This window comes from Schistocerca nitens, chromosome 3 (genome assembly GCF_023898315.1).
Source record: "Schistocerca nitens isolate TAMUIC-IGC-003100 chromosome 3, iqSchNite1.1, whole genome shotgun sequence".
Lineage (NCBI taxonomy): Eukaryota > Metazoa > Arthropoda > Insecta > Orthoptera > Acrididae > Schistocerca > Schistocerca nitens.
This window is the reverse complement of record NC_064616.1, coordinates 364,412,758-364,435,364: the sequence shown is the minus strand read 5'-3', so window position 1 is coordinate 364,435,364 and position 22,607 is coordinate 364,412,758. Positions and strand designations below refer to the sequence as shown.

The following is a 22,607-nucleotide window of genomic DNA, read 5'->3' as shown; positions in this document are numbered from 1 at the left end:
GGTTCTCTTAATTTTCTCAGTAGTGTTCCACAACAAGAATGTCATCTTCCCTCCATGGATTCCCATTGAAGTTCATGAAACATCTCGACAACACTCACCCTAAGATTGAATCTAGTGATAACAAGTCTAGCAGCACGCTTCTGAACTGTTTCGATGTCTGACCTGGTGGGAAACCGAAACACTCGAGCAGTACTCAAGAATGGGTCACACTAGTGTTCTTTATGCAGTCTCCTTAATAGATGAACCACACTTTCCTAAAATTATCCCATAAACTGAAGACAACCATTTGCCTTCGGTACTGCCATCCTTTGGTGCTTGTTCCATTTGATATTGCTTTGCAGTGTTACACCTAGATATTTAATCAGCATGACTGTCTCAAGCAGCACACTACTAATGCTGTATTCTAACATTACGAGATTGTTTTTTTTCCTACTCATCTGCATTAATTTAAGTTTTTCTACATTTAGCAAAACTAATGTCCTTCTGCTCTGTGATCTGTGTTGCTCTCAAAGAAATACATTTCGTTGATGACAGTGTCTCTACCTTTCCAACATTGTTTGAATTATTCAGCATGAATATTAGCTTTCTGTTTGTTAAGTATAATTCAAACCAGTTTTGTGTAACACCATCATTTCCATAATACTTAAGTTTTTTGAAGTGTTTAATGAGGTCTTCACAACCAGATAGGCCGGCCGAAGTGGCCGCGCGGTTCTGGCGCTGCAGTCTGGAGCCGCGAGACCGCTACGGTCGCAGGTTCGAATCCTGCCTCGGGCATGGATGTGTGTGATGTCCTTAGGTTAGTTAGGTTTAACTAGTTCTAAGTTGTAGGGGACTAATGACCTCAGCAGTTAAGTCCCATAGTGCTCAGAGCCACAACCAGATACCTTGAAAAGAAACCCATCTGATATCCAAAACATGATATTCTATTAAAATTGTTTCTACTTAAATGTGAAACTACTCTTGAGTAAATTAATTTTTCAAATCTCTTGAAAAAAGATGCGAGTCAGAAGTTTGTACTGTTAGGCCTACTTCTATTATGAAGAGGTTTAACAAGTGCATATTTTAACATGTCTGGAAAAATTCCCTGTAGCAGTGTAAAGGAAATTACTTATTAAGTAAGAATAACTTTCCAGAATTCTGCTTGAGATTCTGCCAGCACCATATGGGCTTTGGTTTTTATAATTTTCCATATTTCAGTGAAGGATGTTGGTGCTACTTCTAGCACATTAACATTTTGTGGAATGACATTTTTAATATATTCTGTTGCTTCTTCGGTTATAGTTAAAAATACCATATATTATGGACTATCAGATGCACCTTTATTTTTAAGCATTTTTTAAAATAACATTTTTACCATTTTTATTGTTAGGGTGCAAAGCCAGATTAAAAAATAATTCGTAGTTTATAAAAGCAAATGGACCTTTAATAGAATGCCAGAAAACTGTCGCCTGAACTACTACTACTACTACTACTACTACTACTACTACCACCACCACCACCACCACCACCACTTCTTCCTCTTAGCCGTTGTCGTCGTCTTCATATATAAGATGTTCTTCACTGCCATTGAGAGTGCAACTTATGCCACACTCCTTGAAAGATTTAACAGTGTCTTCTCTCACTGTAGACAACATCAGTTTATGCACTGACACACTTGTTTGATTATAGATCATTTTAAAGCTTCCTTCAGCATGAGTTCAAGTTTGGTTTCATCCGTCATCCATTTATTCCATTCCTCATATACACTTTAAATGGTTTATTTATTGAGACATTTAGACGTTGCAATTGTGAAGTAAGCCCTCCCAGAATAACAGCAAGCTCTGTATTTCCCTGTCTCAATTTCTCTTTCACAGAATTTTTCAAATGACATCTAAATTGATCGGTTACAAGAAGAGAACTTGTCTTCAATGAAGACTTGTCCATCCAACCCTTGTCATGTACATGAACACCACCACCTGTTGGTATTTCAGAAGGTTTTGGCATAGTTTTGCACTTGAAAATGCTCATTGAATTAAGTTTATTAAAAAACACGAGACTCACAACTTGTGAATTATGAGCCACAACGTTATCATATAGTTTAAATGTTATGGATCTCGTACATTGACTGAGTGTCCCCTCTCTCATTTCACAATATCCCACATAGTTCTAATTTTAATATCTGCATTATTAATTTCTGACAGAACATGCATATTTCTGGGGATTTTGTACAGCCCTGAAAACTTCTTGTTTTGAGCAATATCAGGCAATAACAGGCATGTGATGACGTGATTGTATCTCCTGTGCTCGTACAACTGTGTGAATAAAATTTCTGCAGGAGGGTGTGGCACCTACAGTGTACAGTATTATTTATAACTTTTAAGTGTCTGTGAAGCAGTTTCCTGCTAACAAAAAAGTAGAGAGCTTGGTTTTTTCCAAATGAGAAACTTGTGAACCTGATGTATAGGTGTGACTTGATGATGCACAAAACCAAATTGTACAACACCCACAAGAAATTGTCATTAATTTTGAAAGTTTTGATAGAGCTGAAAGTAACGTGAACAATACTGACATGATTTGTGTGCAGTAAAGAACTGTAGTAATTTAGTGGTAACAAGTTGACAGCATATACAAAGGTACCCCAAAGTTGGGTCAGTAGATGCATGCTTGTGCAAGCGCCCACATGAGTGTTTCAGTTGATATATTGCTTACTCCAGGAGTATCTCCTTTGGTTACAAACAGAGTGCAGATGCCTCCGTGACCACTGAGCGAAGTGGCGCATTGGGTTGCACACTAGACACGTATTTGGGAGGATGGAGTTTCATATCCATGTTCCTCCATCCAGATTCAGGTTTTCTGTGATTTCCCTAAATTTCTCTACACGAGGCCTGGCCAAACAGCTCTAGGTGAGCATTCCAGCCTTTCTCCTGTCTAGAACTCACAGTACAGCAGTGAATAAGGCCAGGGGTTGAGCAGAAACAGGAAAATGAAGGCGGCATCCGGATACCACTAGAACAAACCAGTCACCTTGTCAGATGCCAAGCAGTTTACTGGCAGTACTACTTGTGTTAAATTAGATTTACACTTTGCATCAGAAATACTGTGGTGTCTACGCAGTTGTCCAAAAAAGACAAAGTGGAGAAGCCACGCCCCTTCAGTGCTGAATGGGAAGTACTTTACTTTCTGTATAGTTGAAGGCCATGCAAAGTGCTTGATATGCCATCACACTATTATTAGCTGGAAAAATGCTTAAACCAGCCACAAAAATGAAATGCAGGTATCTGAGTAGCTTGAAGACTTCTTAAATAATAGAATCCAGTATGCTGTCTTCGATGGCAAGTGTTCATCAGAGACAAGGGCATTGTCGAGAGTCCCCCAGAGAAGTGTGAGAGGACCGCTATTATTTCCTGGGTACATTAATTATCTACCCGACACAGTGAGCAACAGTCTGTAGCTGTTAGCTGATGATGCTGTAGTGTATGGGAAGGTGGTGGTGCTCACAGACTGTAGGAGGATACCAGATGACAAAATTTCTGCTTGGTGTGATGAATTGCAGCTAGCTCTAAGTTAATGCAGTTTTAATCTGCCAGGAAGATTCATATCAGCGCACACTCTGCTGCAGAGTGAAAAATTCGTTCTCAAACCCATAATGTTCTAATACACCATTAGTAGTGTGCCGCTTGTCAAAGTCATGTTAATTAAATATCTAGGTGTAACATTGCACAATGATATGAAATTGAATGAGCATGTAAGGATTGTATTAGGGAGGGCAAATGGTTGACTTCAGTTTATTAGGAGAATTTTCAGAAAGTGTGGTTGAAGCTGAGTGTAGAAAAAAAAAAAACCACACACACACACACACACACACACACACACACACGTGCTGTATAGATGCATGGATGTATGTTGATGTAGATCATTTGTTGACCAAACATGACTGATTATGTTTCATATGTTTCAGTAATTGAAACATTTCATCACAAGTTCTCAAAGAGATTGCAATAAATTGCATGTCTGAAGACAGATTTGGACTTATTTGTCAGACCATTCTCGTTTTTGGCTGCTGATGTACTTCAGAGCTTCCAACTTTAGTTGATGGATGTACAGCGCCCAGTGCAGTGATCTGTTTGTTCAATACAGGAATTTACAAGACTTTCATCAGATTTTATCCCCAAGAGCAATATTCTTTCCTGCACAGACAAGCCACTAAAGTTATTTCAATGTGTGGTTCATTCATACATAAAGCTTTTTGTAGTTCTGCTCAGCATATGAGCATTATTTAATGTATACTCATGATCAGAAAAAATACCAGAACACCTTGAATGACTAGAGATAGGTCATGTATATTCACAGGTCACGCACACTACTATGTTCTGCAGAACTGATTAGCGTATGGACCATGTCTGCTCACAGATTGAAGGTCAACATTGATATCACGGCATAATACTACCTACCGGCAAAATGTACCTGCAGCTCTTGTTGTTGCTGTAAACTGAAGCGAATGGCTCAGTGTGACTTGAGCAGATTTGCAGGATGCCTTGCAGATGTAGGCGCGAACCGTACCATCAAATCAGTGGTTTGAAAGAGGACGCATAATTGGCATGAGATAATGTGATACATCCATCCTGGATATTGCAGTTCGTCTGAGACGAAATGTTGTGGCAGTGTAACAGGTGTGTACAGAATAGCCTTTGAGAATGTGACAATCTGGGTCAGGTTGCACCAACCAGACCACCCACTGAGAAAATCGACACCTCATCTGAATGGCATTGCAGGCTGTGATGTAACAATGGAACAGTGTAACACATCATACGCTATCAGGAGTGACAGTCCGTCCCCGTTTATTATGGCATATGTTACGTGCACTTAGTGCACTTCTCTGCCGAACTTTGATGAATGTGCAAAAACATGCTAGACAGCGATGGTGTACGGGGCAGTGTCACTGGGGACAGGAATGACATCAGGTAGTGTTTTTGCATGAATCCAGGTTCTGTTTATTTGAAAATGATTACCGCATTTTGGTTCGCCGCAGATAGGGGGAGTGGCATCACAGTGACTGTATTTGCACAAGACATACAGTGCCAACTCAAGGCCGTATGGTGTGGGGTGCCATTGGGTACAACCAAAAAGCACTGTTTATGTGTGTCCATGGCACTGTGACAAGTGTGACATACGTGAATGACATTCTGTAACCCATAGATAAAGCCTTTCTGCACAACACCGCAGATGTCATTTTTCAGCAAGACAATGCTTGAACACATGTTATGGCACAAACATGTGCCTTATTGATGTTGCAGGATGTCAGCCTTTTGCCCTGGCCTACCAGATCACCAGTCTTGTTGCCAGTCGAAAATGTGTGTGTAATATGGTGAAACAATGGGTACAGTGTTGTGACACAATGCCAAGCACCATAGGTGAACTTTAGAACCAGGTGGATGCAGCATGGATGGCTATACCACAGGATGCCATTCACACCTTATACATGTTGATGCCATCACACATGGAACAAGTTATAAACGGCCCATGGCGAACCCTGTACCTACTAGGCAACAGGACACATGCTGACAGAGGTGACTGAAATTCTAATCATTTCTGCACAACATTATAATGTACATATCCTGTTAATATGGATGCCCTAACTCTAGTCGTTCAAGGCATTATGTTTTTTTGGAACATAAGTGTTCTTACTTAAGTAATAAAAGTTATTACTTTTACAGAAAAATAAGAAGTTGAAAGTAAACACACATGATAAAATCCTGTTAATAAAAGTGTGCTGCAATATTCTCCTGTTGCAATCGTGTCATTCTAAGTTTCATGAATGTGCAGCCTTTGACATATAGCTGCCTCTTTCACACACCCGCTTGGAATGGCACGGTGGTAGGGGAAGCTGGAGCACCGAGCATTTCGGCTATGCTCGTGGAGTGCGAGCGCGCACCAGGAGTGCAAATCTTGGCCATGCATGCTCTGGAAAGAAGCATGCTCAGTCTCTAATGACTGCCCTGTCGATGGAAAGCTTAACTCTAATCTTCCTTCCTTCTTTCCAAGATGTTCCATTAAACAAGTTTGATGTGACTGTGGGTATTGTAACTTTCACATTTATGTTCTGCTCATTTCATGAGACACACTGATCAGCTAGAACATATACATTGGACTTACCAGTTTCACTGAGGGAGGCAAGATGTTAACTCGGCCTGAGTTAATCCCATGAATAAGAATTTATGTTATATCTGACCTTCACAGTCAGTGGTGGTATCATGCTGTAAAATGGTAATGTGTGACCTGTAGTAAGATAACATTGTGGTGTGACTATTGTGATTAAACACCATAAACTTTGCAGTAATATGCTTCTGATATTAACACGTCAGTGCCCTGTGTTACATTAACTCTTTGAGTCCCAATAATATAAAAAAAATTGAAATTTTTCACAAAATTAACTTCTATTATCATAGTAAGCAACAAATATAAGAACTGGCATAAAGTAAACAATCAAGTGTTCTAAGCAGTTGCTTTCACTTTGGCACCACTGAGACACCCAGTTTTCCACCACCCATCATTTCATGGGATACACTGATCAGCTAGAACATTATGACCACCTAATAGCTGGTATGTCCACCTTTTGTATGGATAACAGCAACAACATGTTGTGGCACGGAAGCAGTGAGGCCTTGATAGGTTGCTGGAGGGAGTTGGCACCACATCTACCCACACAACTCGTGTAATTCTCGTACATTCCAGGGATGGGTCGATGAACTTGATGCCACATTTAGCCACATCCCAGATGTGTTGAATTGGATTCAGATCTGGTGAGCTGGGGGGCCAGCACATCAATAGGAACTCACCAGTGTGCTCTTCGAACCATTCCATCACACTCCTGGCCTTGTGACATGGCGCATTATCTTGGTGAAAAATACCACTGCCATCGGGAAACATGATCATCATGAAGGGGTGTACGATACTTCTTGACCATCATGGTGCCTGCATGAGCTCCACTAGACCCATGGATGTCCATTTGAATTTCACCCAAAGCATAATGGAGCTGCCACTAGCTTGTCTCCATCCTGCAGTACAGGTGCTAAGGAGCTAATCTGGAAGATGACGGATTTACGCCCTCTCATTGGCATGATGAAGAAGGTATCAAGATTCATCAGACCGTGCAATGTCCAGTGCCAATAATCATATGCCCACTTCAGTCATAGTTACTGATGTTGTGGTGTTAACATTGGTAAATGCATGGGTCGTCGGCTATGGAGGCACAGCAGTTGGAGTGTTTGGTGCACTGTCTATTCAGACACACTTTTACTCCGTCCAGAGCTAACCTCTGATGTTAGTTCCACCACAGGTCACCACTCGCCCTGTTTTGCCAATCTGCCCAGCCTACAGCGTCCGACACCTGTAATGAGGGGTGGCTGCCCAACCCCACAATGTCTAGACGGGGTTTCACCATGTGTTGAAGACACTCACCACAGCACTTCTCAAACACCTGAAAAGTCATGCAGTTTCCGAAATGCTCGTGCTGAGCCTCTGGGCCATCACGATCTACCCTTGGCCAATCTCAGATAGAGTGCACACATTCCCCATTGTACATGTGGACGGCACACTCACTGTGTTACATGCACTGTGTGTGTGTGTGTGTGTGTGTGTGTGTGTGTGTGTCTGACTAGCAATCCTTCTTTGTCAGATGATGCTGCTATCACCTGGACGGGCTTATATCAATAGTAGGTCGGTGGTCATAATGTTCTGCCTGATCATTATATATTTGAAAGCAATTTTACAATTTTCCTAGACACAGCCCTACACCCCAAATATTCCATGCACTCGTAATGCATATAACAAATTGTAATCGTAAATAACTATAAAAAATGGGCCTAAAATGTAATAAAGTTGTATCAAAAGTACATACTGTTCCACAGGTTTCATTTCGAAACCAATCTCAAAAGCAGTAGTACAAACTGAAATTTACCATTAACATAACTATAGATATACTTACTTTCACTGTCAGTGATGTCATCAACAAGATCACTAAAAAAAAATCACTATCACATAGCACAATCTCTGTGCCGACTGGTATCATGAATGCTGTGAGTGACTGCAACAATGCACAGTTAATAGAAGTACCTGGGTATATCAACTAGAAATGTCTCCACCTTGCACTAACATCAGTAATGTCATGCGAAAGGCCCTGCCTCAAAAAAATGTATTAATAAAATACTCTTAAGTGTTATTGGTTCACATGACAGGACCAAATGATTGAAAATTCCTATGTTTGTAGTTGTGAGAAATACTCCATTACTGGGAACAATTGGCAGTTGAATTTTAACTTTTTTGTACAGAGTGAATCTCATCACATCACATATGTAGAGTGATCATAACCATAAAAATAATTTTTGCTTCAGGTTCAAAAACTGAAAATAGTTAATTGATATACCAACAGTCACATGTAATTTATTTAAATTTATCCTACATTATTTGTGTTACAGGGACAAATGCTAATTTTTTGGCATTATGTAAAAATAATGCTAAGCACCAAAGACAGCATTCTAAGAAGTTTTATGCATTATTCTTTTTGTATAATGTTGTGCAGACACACTATCAGATGTAACACCAATCAAGTTTTATTCCACTTTCACACGAAGAGATCCACAGTAACACAGGATGAAGTATAGAATAGTAAAAAGTCTCACAAATATGGAACACATCAATTTACAGTCCTGTAAGTAAGCATACAATAAGCAAGTAAACATAAGTGAGGGCGAGGGCTCAGCGCTCCAGGCTTATGTCGGGCTGTTGTGCAGACAGCACAGCGCTTGCTGCACCGTCTGTCCAGGTTGTGAGGTGACATCTTGGACTGGCCGTGGAGGTACTTGGATTGCGAACTGCTCGATTACGATCACTCATAGTATAAGGCTACAACACTCCTTCCTCCTTGGGGAAGAGTGTTCAGTGTGAAGATATCCATGTTTTCATCAGTAGGTGATGACTGCTGGGCAAGTGTCGGGCTGTCAAGCAGATGTCATGCTGTCTTAGGAGAATACGGTCTGAATTGGTATGGATGTGGAGAGGTGCAGCACCCACTCCCCACTCCCCTGCGAGAGTCCATAAGGGAGAACTGGTGATTATGGTACTGTATCTATGTCCACATCCGGGTAGGCATTTGATGATTGGGTCAGCAGAGGAGGCGGCAGCGACAGGGGCTGCAGAGATGGAGGCAGTCTGGCACTAACTACTCTACCTGGCGGCAATGGCACCCAGAGTGAAGATGGTGCCTGATTTGGAGATGGCATGCACCATGCTGCGGAGGCTGGTGCAGATGGGGGAGGCGGCCACGGGACTGGAAGCTCTCCAGTGTGTGGTCAGCCACATGTAGACAGAGCTGGTCATAGTGTTATGACACACTCTCTGTGAGGTACTAGATGGATTAAACAAAAGGTTTCAAATGCTGGGCATATTTTGTGATTTAACCGAGGCCTTTGATTGCGTTGATCACAAAATATTGCTCCAGAAGTTGGACTATTACGGAATACGGAGAGTAGCTCACAATTGGTTCACCTCTTACTTTAGCAACAGACAGCTAAAGGTCATTATTCACAATGTTGAGAATGGCTGTGATGTGGGGTCTGAGTGGGGTTCGGTCAAGGGGGAGTGCCCCAGGGGTTGAGTGTTGGGGCCACTCCTGTTGCTTATTTATATAAATGATATGCCCTCCAGTATTACAGGTAACTCTAAAATATTTCTATTTGCTGACGACACTAGCTTGGTAGTAAATGATGATGTGTGCAATGTTGGCTCTGTTTCCAATAGTGCAGTTCATGAGATAAGTAAGTGGCTTGTAGAAAATAAACTAACACTAAATCACAGTAAGACTCAGTTTTTACAGTTTCTAACACACAATTCAACAAAACCTGAATATTAATCTCACAGAATGAGCATATGATTAGTGAAACTGAACAGTTCAAATTTCTAGGCGTTCAAATAGATAGCAAACTCCCATGGAAAACGCACATACAGGATCTTGTTCAGACTTAATGCTACTGTTTTTACTATTCGAACGGTATCTGAAGTAAGTGATCGTTCAGCAAGAAAAATAGTCCACTTTGCTTATTTTCATTCACTTACGTTGTGAACCATGAACCATGGACCTTGCCGTTGGAGGAGAGGCTTGCGTGCCTCAACGATACAGATGGCCGTACCGTAGGTGCAACCACAACGGAGGGGTATCTGTTGAGAGGCCAGACAAACGTGTGGTTCCTGAAGAGGGCAGCAGCCTTTTCAGTAGTTGCAGGGGCAACAGTCTGGATGATTGACTGATCTGGCCTTGTAACACTAACCAAAACGGCCTTGCTGTGCTGGTACTCTGAACGGCTGAAAGCAAGGGGAAACTACAGCTGTAATTTTTCCTGAGGGCATGCAGCTTTACTGTATGGTTGAATGATGATGGCGTCCTCTTTGGTAAAATGTTCCGGAGGTAAAATAGTCCCACATTCGGATCTCCGGGCGGGGACTACTCAGGAGGACGTCATTATCAGGAGAAAGAAAACTGGTGTTCTACGGATCGGAGTGTGGAATGTCAGGTCCCTTAATCCGGCACGTAGGTTAGAAAATTTAAAAAGCGAAATGGATAGGTTAAAGTTGGATACAGTGGGAATTAGTGAAGTTTGGTGGCAGGAGGAACAAGACTTTTGGTCAGGTGAATACAGGGTTATAAATACAAAATCAAATGGGGGTAACGCAGGAGTAGGTTTAATAATGAATAAAAAAATAGGAGTGCGGTTAAGCTACTACAAACAGCATAATGAACGCATTATTGTGGCCAAGATAGACACAAAGCCCACGCCTACTACAGTAGCACAAGTTTATATGCCAACTAGCTCTGCAGATGATGAAGAAATAGATGAGATGTATGATGAGATAAAAGAAATTATTCAGGTAGTGAAGGGAGACGAAAATTTAATAGTCATGGGTGACTGGAATTCGTCAGTAGGAAAAGGGAGAGAAGGAAACGTAGTAGGTGAACATGGATTGGGGGGAAGAAATGAAAGAGGAAGCCGTCTGGTAGAATTTTGCACAGAGCATAACTTAATCATAGCTAACACTTGGTCCAAGAATCATAAAAGAAGGTTGTATACACGGAAGAATCCTGGAGATACTAAAAGGTATCAGATAGATCATATAATGGTAAGACAGAGATTTAGGAACCAGGTCTTAAATTGTAAGACATTTCCAGGGGCAGATGTGGACTCTGACCACAATCTATTGGTTATGAACTGTAGATTAAAACTGAAGAAACTACAAAAAGGTGCTAATTTAAGGAGATGCGACCTGGATAAACTGACTAAACCAGAGGTTGTACAGAGTTTCAGGGAGAGCATAAGGGAACAATTGACAGGAATGGGGGAAAGAAATACAGTAGAAGAAGAATGGGTAGCTCTGAGGGTTGAAGTAGTGAAGGCAGCAGACGATCAAGTAGGTAAAAAGACAAGGGCTAATAGAAATCCTTGGGTAACAGAAGAAATATTGAATTTAATTGATGAAAGGAGAAAATATAAAAATGCAGTAAATGAAGCAGGCAAAAAGGAATAAAAACGTCTCAAAAATGAGATCGACAGGAAGTGCAAAATGGCTAAGCAGGGATGGCTAGAGGACAAATATAAGGATGTAGAGACTTATCTCACTATGGGTAAGATAGATACTGCCTACAGGGAAATTAAAGAGGCCTTTGAAGAAAAGAGAACCACTTGTATGAATATCAAGAGCTCAGATGGAAACCCAGTTCTAAGCAAAGAAGGGAAGGCAGAAAGGTGGAAGGAGCATATAGAGAGGGTCTATATAAGGGGGATGTACTTGAGGACAATATTGTGGAAATGGAAGAGTATGTAGATGAAGATGAAATGGGAGATACGATACTGTGCGAAGAGTTTGACAGAGCACTGAAAGACCTGAGTCAAAACAAGGCCCCGGGATTAGACAACATTCCATTAGAACTACTGACAGCCTTGGGAGAGCCAGTCGTGATAAAACTCTACCATATGGTGAGCAAGATGTATGAGACAGGCAAAATATCCTCAGACTTCAAGAAGAATATAATAATTCCAATCCTAAAGAAAGCAGGTGTTGACAGATGTGAAAATTACCGAACTATCAGTTTAATAAGTCACAGCTGCAAAATACTAACACGAGTTCTTTACAGGCGAATGGAAAAACTGGCAGAAGCCGACCTTGGGGAAGACCAGTTTGGATTCCATAGAAATATTGGAACACGTGAGGCAATACTGACCCTATGACTTATCCTAGAAGCTAGATTAAGAAAAGGCAAACCTCCGTTTCTAGCATTTGTAGATTTAGAGAAAGCTTTTGACAATGTTGACTGGAATACTCTCTTTCAAATTCGAAGAGTGGCAGGGGTAAAATACAGGGAGCGAAAGGCTATTTACAGTTTGTACAGAAACCAGATGGCAGTTATAAGAGTCAAGGGACATGAAAGGGAAGCAGTTGTTGGGAAGGGAGTGAGTCAGGGTTGTAGCCTCTCCCCGATGTTATTCAATCTGTATATTGAGCAAGCAGTAAAGGAAACAAAAGAAAAATTGGGAGTAGGTATTAAAACCCATGGAGAATAAATAAAAACTTTGACATTGTGATTCTGTCAGACACAACAAAGGACTTGGAGGAGCAGTTGAACGGAATGGACAGTGTCTTGAAAGGAGGATATAAGATGAACATCAACAAAAGCAAAACGAGGATAATGGAATGTAGTCGAATTATATCAGGTGATGCTGAGGGAATTAGATTAGGGAATGAGACACTTAAAGTAGTAAAGGAGTTTTGCTATTTGGGGAGCAAAATAACTGATGATGGTCGAAGTAGAGAAGATATAAAATGTAGACTGGCAATGGCAAGGAAAGCGTTTCTGAAGAAGAGAAATTTGTTAACATCGAATATAGATTTAAGTGTCAGGAAGTCGTTTCTGAAAGTATTTGTATGGAGAGTAGCCATGTATGTAAATGAAACATGGACGATAAATAGTTTGGACAAGAAGAGAATAGAAGCTTTCGAAATGTGGTGCTACAGAAGAATGCTGATGATTAGATGGGTAGATCACATAACTAATGAGGAGGTATTGAATAGAATTGGGGAGAAGAGGAGTTTGTGGCCCAACTTGACTAGAAGAAGGGATAAGTTGGTAGGACATGTTCTGAGGCATCAAGGGCTCACAAATTTAGCATTCGAGGGTAGTGTGGAGGGTAAAAAAGTAGAGGGAGTCCAAGAGATGAATACACTAAGCAGATTTAGAAGGATGTAGGATGCAGTAAGTACTGGGAGATGAAGAAGCTTGCACAGGATAGGGTAGCATGGAGAGCTGCATCAAACCAGTCTCAGGACTTGAAGACAACAACAACAACAGCAACAACATGTTGTTTTATACATTACATTATTACACTATTATGAACAAGGCCATGTTGTTCCTATGCATTCAAAACATATTACTAGATTTTAAATAATTTTCTTCTTTTCTGCATTTGTAATCCCTCAGAAGCACACATAGATATAATAATTACTGAACATGCTTATATCCAAACATTTGACAACAGGAGGCAATCATCTTAATCCACTTATTTGAACTTCTCAAGCTTTCTGTTCTACCTGAGTAATTTGGAGTCTCAAATTGAAATGTCAAAGCTCCAGCTCCAGAAAATCTACTTTGTAACCAGCACTACCACTCACCCAAGTGGTGGCTGCATATGCCTATATCCAACCTACTCAAACGGCAGACCCTTCTTGGGGAGTACCATGTACACAGTCACTAGCCTAACCACAAAAACTTGTGTGTACGATGGTCATGCGTGGGCCTTTATGAGATGGTATTTTACAGAACAAAGGAATTGTGGACCTGCATGGAAATATAAGTATACTAATTGTAGGTCATCACCTATGAGTCTCCTTTAATTTCCTTGTTTGATTATTGCAATGCCACTCAGTCTCCTGCAACATTTACGTGTATTTTAATCGTAGTTGACTAGCTGCAACATTTATGTGTGTTTTAATCTTAGTTGACTAGCTGTGTAATGTAGTATTTTTGTGCTTAAGGGATATTGCAAGACATATGTTGATTGCAGAAGAGTATGTTGATTGCAGAAGAGCAATTAGTGGAAGTTTGTAATGGAAAAAAAAGTTTAGTACAATAAATCTACAAATTCCAGGTGGAGGTTTTCGAGGTGGTGCCATTGGTGGAAATTTTGGTGGTAGACAGGGCTTCCATGATCAAGGCCCCCCAGAGCAGGTAAGGCAGTTCAGTTCAAGAAAAAAGATTCAGAAATTTTAATTGGTAATTAATGTTTAGTAAATACTGTAAAACCAAAAAAAGATAACATACAAGCAAAATACCTTTAGTCACCCTCAAAGTAATCTCCATTTGCCACAGTACCATTTTGTACTATTTCTAAAGCTGCCAGGGAGCTATGAGGAAAGGCTTTCTTTGTCATTTTGAATAAAGTCATTCCACTTATAGGCTGTTAACATATTATTTATTGTGACTGAAATCTCAACATGTGGTCATTGTCATGCATTCTGAAAGCATTCGGTCACCAAATAAAATACACGTAGTTATGAAATTGGCAAACATTGGAAAATGAAAATTTCTAAGTTACTCAATAACATAAAACTGCCACATGTTGGAACATAGTTCCTGTGTAAAAGAAAAAGCATGTGGTGTGAGCAAAGATGCTAATACACAGAGTTCATGTACTTATCAAACATATGCACAGAAAGGAGGAAAGTGACAAATATTTGTTAAATAAAAGCAGTATCAAGATCTTATACTGAGAATGAGAATTAAATTAGGTAACAAGATGAAGTGACTATCAAGTCACAATAATACAATACTCATAAAATTCTAGTATATAAGAGGGTCTTAAATCTCAGATATGGACGAAAGCAGCGGTCCACACATGCAAAATGAGCAAAGTGATAAAATGCAAGTAATATACAAATGTGGGAAAGAAGCAGGTGCTACTTAGTAGTAAGTGTAGCATGGTCTAGAATATTTGCCAGGATTAACACCGCTAAAGTAAACCATATTGAAAAATTCCAGATTATAAGGTGTTCATGAAGTAGTATAGGAATCTCCTATTTTTAAGCTCAGTCTTATCATTCAAATTCAAAATGTATTCTGGCTGGTCTCTAAATGCCGTATAAATTTCAATCTGTTCTAAGTAATCAAGCTCTTCGTTTTCCAATTCTATGGAGAATTTCTAAAGAGTTTTCATTGTTATATAACTTGTGTTTAGTCATCTGAATATGATTCACAGATGTCGATCTAAAATTACTAGTTTTACTGTGCTCTCTAGAACAAATGTTACAAATTCTACCATTTTTTTTTCCTGCATAAAAGTTATTTCATTCTCCAGAGTTAATTTTATAAACCCCAGACAGTATGTAAGGTTTATTGTGTTCAGTATTATGACATATAGTCAGACTTAATGTGTAATCAATTACGCCACCATATGAATTTGCTTTTACACTGTGAGGAACTGTTTCTACATATGACAACTTTATTTTGTTGAGTGGGCTGCAACATCCCGCATTAGTAGTTTTGAAATTTTCATTTTTCAACATTTGTCAATTTTTTAACCATGTGTGACTGCTTTCAGAATGCTTGACGATGACCATGTGTTGAAATTGCAATCACAATAAATAATATTTTAACGGCTTAAAGCAGAATGACTTCATTAAACATCAAAATTCTGGCTTTTTTGTAATCAGTTGAAACATTGACATGCCATGTCCTCAGTTGTCTGTTGAAATGTAGTGCAGGTGTCTGTACACAAGGACTGATAAATGTCTGCTTTTCTCCAGAGCAAACTGATACCATCAGGGTATGAGTCCTGATGTTTTGCAGAAAAGACCAACCTTGATCACTTGTCAGTGCCTTCTCCACTTGGTTCTACACTCCTGGAAATGGAAAAAAGAACACATTGACACCGGTGTGTCAGACCCACCATAGTTGCTCCGGACACTGCGAGAGGGCTGTACAAGCAATGATCACACGCACGGCACAGCGGACACACCAGGAACCGCGGTGTTGGCCGTCGAATGGCGCTAGCTGCGCAGCATTTGTGCACCGCCGCCGTCAGTGTCAGCCAGTTTGCCGTGGCATACGGAGCTCCATCGCAGTCTTTAACACTGGTAGCATGCCGCGACAGCGTGGACGTGAACCGTATGTGCAGTTGACGGACTTTGAGCAAGGGCGTCTAGTGGGCATGCGGGAGGCCGGGTGGACGTAGCGCCGAATTGCTCAACACGTGGGGCGTGAGGTCTCCACAGTACATCGATGTTGTCGCCAGTGGTCGGCGGAAGGTGCACGTGCCCGTCGACCTGGGACCGGACCGCAGCGACGCACGGATGCACGCCAAGACCGTAGGATCCTACGCAGTGCCGTAGGGGACCGCACCGCCACTTCCCAGCAAGTTAGGGACACTGTTGCTCCTGGGGTATCGGCGAGGACCATTCGCAACCGTCTCCATGAAGCTGGGCTACGGTCCCGCACACCGTTAGGCCGTCTTCCGCTCACGCCCCAACATCGTGCAGCCCGCCTCCAGTGGTGTCGCGACAGGCGTGAATGGAGGGACGAATGGAGACGTGTCGTCTTCAGCGATGAGAGTCGCTTCTGCCTTGGTGCCAATGATGGTCATATGCGTGTTTGGCGCCGTGCAGGTGAGCGCCACAATCAGGACTGCATACGACCGAGGCACACAGGGCCAACACCCGGCATCATGGTGTGGGGAGCGATCTCCTACACTGGCCGTACACCACTGGCGATCGTCGAGGGGACACTGAATAGTGCACGGTACATCCAAACCGTCATCGAACCCATTGTTCTACCATTCCTAGACCGGCAAGGGAACTTGCTGTTCCAACAGAACAATGCACGTCCGCATGTATCCCGTGCCACCCAACATGCTCTAGAAGGTGTAAGTCAACTACCCTGGCCAGCAAGATCTCCGGATCTGTCCCCCATTGAGCATGTTTGGGACTGGATGTAGCGTCGTCTCACGCGGTCTGCACGTCCAGCACGAACGCTGGTCCAACTGAGGCGCCAGGTGGAAATGGCATGGCAAGCCGTTCCACAGGACTACATCCAGCATCTCTACGATCGTCTCCATGGGAGAATAGCAGCCTGCATTGCTGCGAAAGGTGGATATACACTGTACTAGTGCCGACATTGTGCATGCTCTGTTGCCTGTGTCTATGTGCCTGTGGTTCTGTCAGTGTGATCATGTGATGTATCTGACCCCAGGAATGTGTCAATAAAGTTTCCCCTTCCTGGGACAATGAATTCACGGTGTTCTTATTTCAATTTCCAGGAGTGTATATATGTATTGTCTTGTACTCATTAGTCAGTTGGTGCAGCATGAATTGAAAGTAAATGAAAGTGGACAAATTCATGAACACTGTCCTGGCCAATCCTGAACTTCTCTAACGGCAGTCTCCTGCACAGTTTCTCATTATGTGCTGTTATCTTTCATACTAACTTGTTGTTGCTGCTGTTGTTGCACACCAATCTATCAGAAGTTCCATTTCCATGTTGAATGTGTTTGAACCAGTTATTAAATACAGCTTTCAATCCATGCATCTGCACTGTTACCAAATTTGCTGGCATGACAGTGTTTCAAAGTCTGAAAGAGAGTTTGCCATTTACAAGTCCACATCCATAGCTGAATTGTCAGTGTGTTTGACTGCTGTGTGGAGGATCTGGGATCAAATTTCAGCATTGCCAGCAGAGTTTCCTTCGTTTGAGAATTTGAACAGAGTCCACGCAGCCTCATGATGTCAAATGAGGAGCCAATTGATGGCTTCAAGGTTTCTATAGCCAACAACAACTGGGTCAATCCACATGAAGTGGTCCAGTGATGGCTGCGTGACCATTTTTAAATATTTTAATTTTTTGTATATGATTGCCCTATATTTGGGAAGTTCAAAACAGTTTTTTTTAAGTAATTTATCTTGCATCTTTACTGCATCGTGGTCATTTTTATTTGTAGGCACGCGACGATTTTTCATTCTGGAGATATTAGCGAAAATTTGAACATCTCTGCACTGGGTTAAGTTACAACATTGCAACTGACATGATTGTTTTTAAAAAAGTGTCCTCTACAACATTGTCTATTACACAAAATACCCTAAATTGAAAAATAACCAGTCAAAATGACCTCCAAAGTTTGGTATCCAAATTTTCAAAAATCCCCTTTTTAGGCTCAACAATAACAAACAAGGAGTGATTTATGAGAGTCTATTTTTTTCCTATAGTTAGATATCATACACACAAATTTTTGAAATTTGAAAATTTTTATTTTTTGTTAAGTTTGGGGTTTGTTATCTCAGGTGGGACTGAATATAAAAATATGATTTTTGCACAGTTTGTAGACCTATATGATAGCAATGTACTTTAAAAATTTCAACATAGATATCTGACTGTGAACGAAGCTGTGAATTTTTTAAGATGAGGAAATTACAACTGATCTTATGGCTGTTGCCTATTTAAATGGTATATTGTTTCATTGTAATAAAATTTAATTGTGACATATGTTTAGTTAACACATTCACCCAATATTCATTTAGTTTATTTATTTTTAATGATGCAATATTAAAGAATAGGAGCTTTTGCTTTTCTTCTATGCTAATAAAAATGCCCATTTACGTTTAGGTTTATTGTCAATAAAGAAGTACGTTATGGCTGGGTGTGGCATTGTAGAAGTACATTATTGTTGGGTGTGGCATTGTTGTAGTCAGTCTGTTCTGAAACCTCTGTTAGAGTGGATGTACATACTTCATCAAGAGTGTAGAATGTGTTACGTGCTTTGTTCTGTGTGTAATTTGTAATTAATTTTGAGAGATTAACTGGAATGCTTTAACATGGATGAACAGTGCTCTGTTGGACAGATAGCAAGTGAAGTGTGTCACAAAACAGTTTGCAGTTCAGTTTCAAAAAACTTGAAAAATGTCAATGACTTTGAAGATGTTAGACAAACTTTGTTTATATTTTGAGTAAGTTCTTCTGTCACATCAGTGTGTGAGTATCATGAGAAGACATATGTTCTGAAGTACAACCACACTTTTGGAAGAAAGTGCTGTGATCCACTTAAAGTTCATAAAAAGCCTATTACTAAAGGTTTGAGGAAAGTAAAAATTGAACATTTGTCCTTGTTATGTGACACTGAAACAGCTTCCCAAGTGAAATGTAATGTGATTCCTGGAAATTCCCTGTGCCCAAATTGTTACTAAAAAATATTTGTTGTGAATCCAGAACCAGAATCGTGTAACATCCTTAATGACATTTATATTCCTAATGAGGAAGCTGTTAGCATATTGGATTTTGCTTGTTCTAAGTTAAATATATCTCCTGCTTCCAAAATAATAAAATTAAGTAGCCGAAAAAGAAAAGCAGCTATTGAAAATAAGGTACAACAAATTTCAGACAAAATTAGAAAATACTTGGAATCGTGTTTTAATAATACAGATACCAACATTATTTATAAAGAAGAAGAAAACCTACTACCAGCATCATCTGACACTGAATATTTGAGCTTAATAGAGGGATTAAAAATTAAATGTTCAGTGACATCTAAAGAGGATAAAGTTAAAATTTTAAGTTTGCTCCCTGACTCATGGTCAAGAGAAACAAATAGTTCGTGAATTAAACGTTTCTCATTGTTTGGTTAAACTAATCCGAAAATTAGTGAAAGATCAAGGTTTTCTTCCACTTTTAGGAAAGAAGAAAGGAGTAGGTGTAGGTGAAGAAACAATTAAAAAGATCCAGCAGTTTTTTTGAAGATGATGAAAACAGTAGAATGTGCCCAGGTTGCAAAGATAGCAAAAGAGTTGTTATAAATGGAGTGAAAGTAACAAAGCAGAAATGACTAGTGCTGTCAAATTTAAATGAGCTTTATGTAGCTTTCAAAAATTCTCATCCTGAATGCAAAATTGGAAGGTCAAAATATTCTGACCTCCGCCTTAAGGGGTGTATTTTGGCTGGATTCTCAGGGACACACTCCGTGTGTGTTTGTTTATATCATCAAAATGTCAGACTGATGATTGCGGGTGCAAAACTCAGTGATCTTAACTACAAAGAGTTACTAGATTTAATGGTCTGTGACACTAACAGTTATGACTACATGATGAGTATGTGTAATAAATGCCCTGGTAAGGAAACCATTATTGAATTGTTTCACAAATATGATGAGGAAATGCCAGACAGTATTACCTTCAAACAGTGCGTCACAGCTGCCAGGGCAGAAATGATAATAGTGGTTAAATATCAGGAAGAGTACCAAGCACAGTTAGCCACCCGTTACCCAAACTGGAGGAAGAAGAAACTTTCATTAAAGAAAAATTTAACTTCGCACCACAAAATAAAGTAGGTCCATTAATAAGAACAAATTGAGTAGTTTTACCAACTCCTCTTACTTCGTTCTTTTTACCCTTCGCAGAAGATGTCGAAGCACCAAGAGTGCCGTCCACATTGACAAGTGATTTGTAAATCAGCATTGATTGATAACTTACAAAAACTCAAAAGTCACCACTATGGTTCTAAAATCCAAAGTAAGTTTTTGAAGGGAGAAAAAAAGCAGAACTTAACGAAACTGACTGCATAGTGCTAGCTGATTTTACAGAACATTTTACATTTTTGAATCAGGATGCAATACAAGGGTACCACTGGGTCAATGACCAGGCAACAGTGCAGCCATTTATTTTCTACTTTAAAAATGAGAAAGATGAAGTTTGCAGTTCTTCAATATGCATTCTAAGTGACTACTTGGAGCACAACACTTCGGCTGTACATGTGTTTCAAAAGTATGTAATAAATTACATAAAAGAAAATTTTTCCAAGGTTGAGAAGCTGATATACTGTTCAGATGGAAGTGGTTGTCAGTATGAGAACAGAAAGAATTTTTCAAATCTGTGCAACCATAAAGTAGACGTTGGGTTGGAGAAGACTGAATGGCACTTTCTTGCATCTTTCCATGGTAAAAATGCATGTGATTGAGTAGGAGGTACAACAAAATGTGAAGTAAGTATAGACAGCCTACAAAGACCAACCACAGACCAAATTCTCACAGCACAGGACATGTATGTCTTTTGCAAGGATAATATTAAAGGCATTACCTATTTTCTGATCTAGAAAGAAGTGGTTCTGCATATGAAAACAACACTTCAAACCACATTTGAAAACTGTATAGCAATAAAAGGAACAAGGCATTTCCACAAATTCCTTGGCATTGCAGAAAACTTATTTCGATGCTATGTAACATCAGAAACTGAAATTTATGGGTATCATTGTGTCAGTAAAATTATGTCTCTGTCTTGAAAGTTGAATGACATAGTGGCATGTGTGTATGTTGGACAGTGGTGGCTTGCAGAGGTTGAAAGAATAATTTTGGAAACCAATAATGTTTTTTAGAATTTTTACCATCCTGCTGGCCCAAGAACATCATTCAAGAAATCTACTAGTGACAAAGTTTGGATACCAATGAAAATTGTTTTAAGGAAACTTTCAGTGCTTGAGCTTACCACAGCAACTGGGAGGTCTTATTCTGTATCACAGGAGCTGCCTGAAAAAATAAGTGTTCTTAACATTCACCACCAGGTTTAGAAACAGTCGAATCACGAAGGATGTTAATTGAAAATATTTATTTTAAGTATGTCAAAATAATATAAATGTTAATTTCAGTTATGTTTCCACTTTTTGTATATAATTCAGTACCTTACTTCAATAATAATTGATTATATCCTGCCAATATCACACATGAATTGGCAACAACCATAAGATCAGTTGTACAGTAATGTGAATTATTTCCTCATTTTGAAAAATTTATTGCTTTGTTCACAGTCAGGTATCAGTGTTGAAATTTTTACAGTATGTTGCTATCATATAAGTGTACAAACAGTGTAAAAATCATATTTTTATATTCAGTTCTACCTGAGATAACTAACCCTAAACTCAACAAAAAATGAAAATTTTCAAAAATTCATAAAAAATTAAGGAAACATTTGTAAGTGTTCTTGCTCTATATGAGGCTAGCAGTGTATGATATCTAACTATAGGAAAAAAATAGACTCTCATAAATCACTCCTTGTTTGTTATTGTTGAGCCAAAAAGTGGATTTTTGAAAATTTGGATACCAAACTTTGGAGGTCATTTTGACTGGTTATTTTTGAATTTAGGGTATTTTGTATAATAGACAATGTTGTAGAGGACACTTTTTAAAAACAATCATGTCAATTGCAATGTTGTAACTTAACCCAGTGCAGAGATATTCATATCTTTGCTAACATCTCTAAACTGAAACATCGCCGTGCACTTACAAACAAAAATGGCCGCCCTTCAGTAAAGGTGAAAGTTAAATTTTTTTAAAATCTGTTTTGAGCTTCTCAGTTATAGGGTAATCAAATATAAAAAAATTAAAATATTAAAAAATGGTCAAGCAACCAACTTAATTTTTATTGGACCACTTTTATTTGGATTGACCCAGAGAGTGGAGTGCTGACCCCATGCACCTCTGTACTGCATCCACACTCCATATGGCAGAGGTAGACATCACACAATCCTCTGTTCATGATTGCAAAGTTACTTTTTACCTTAC

At 39.7% G+C, this 22,607-nt stretch overlaps 1 protein-coding gene across 2 annotated transcripts in view; it reads left to right on the top strand.

The window, feature by feature from the left end:
• The window catches only part of LOC126249600 (H/ACA ribonucleoprotein complex subunit 1), a 120,480-nt gene that overhangs the window by 51,356 nt on the left and 46,517 nt on the right, over positions 1-22,607 (top strand). For both annotated transcript variants that reach the window (XM_049951262.1, XM_049951261.1), the window contains exon 3: positions 14,169-14,248. In XM_049951262.1, the coding sequence (XP_049807219.1) occupies positions 14,169-14,248 (80 nt within the window). The remainder of the gene's footprint in view (positions 1-14,168; positions 14,249-22,607) is intronic.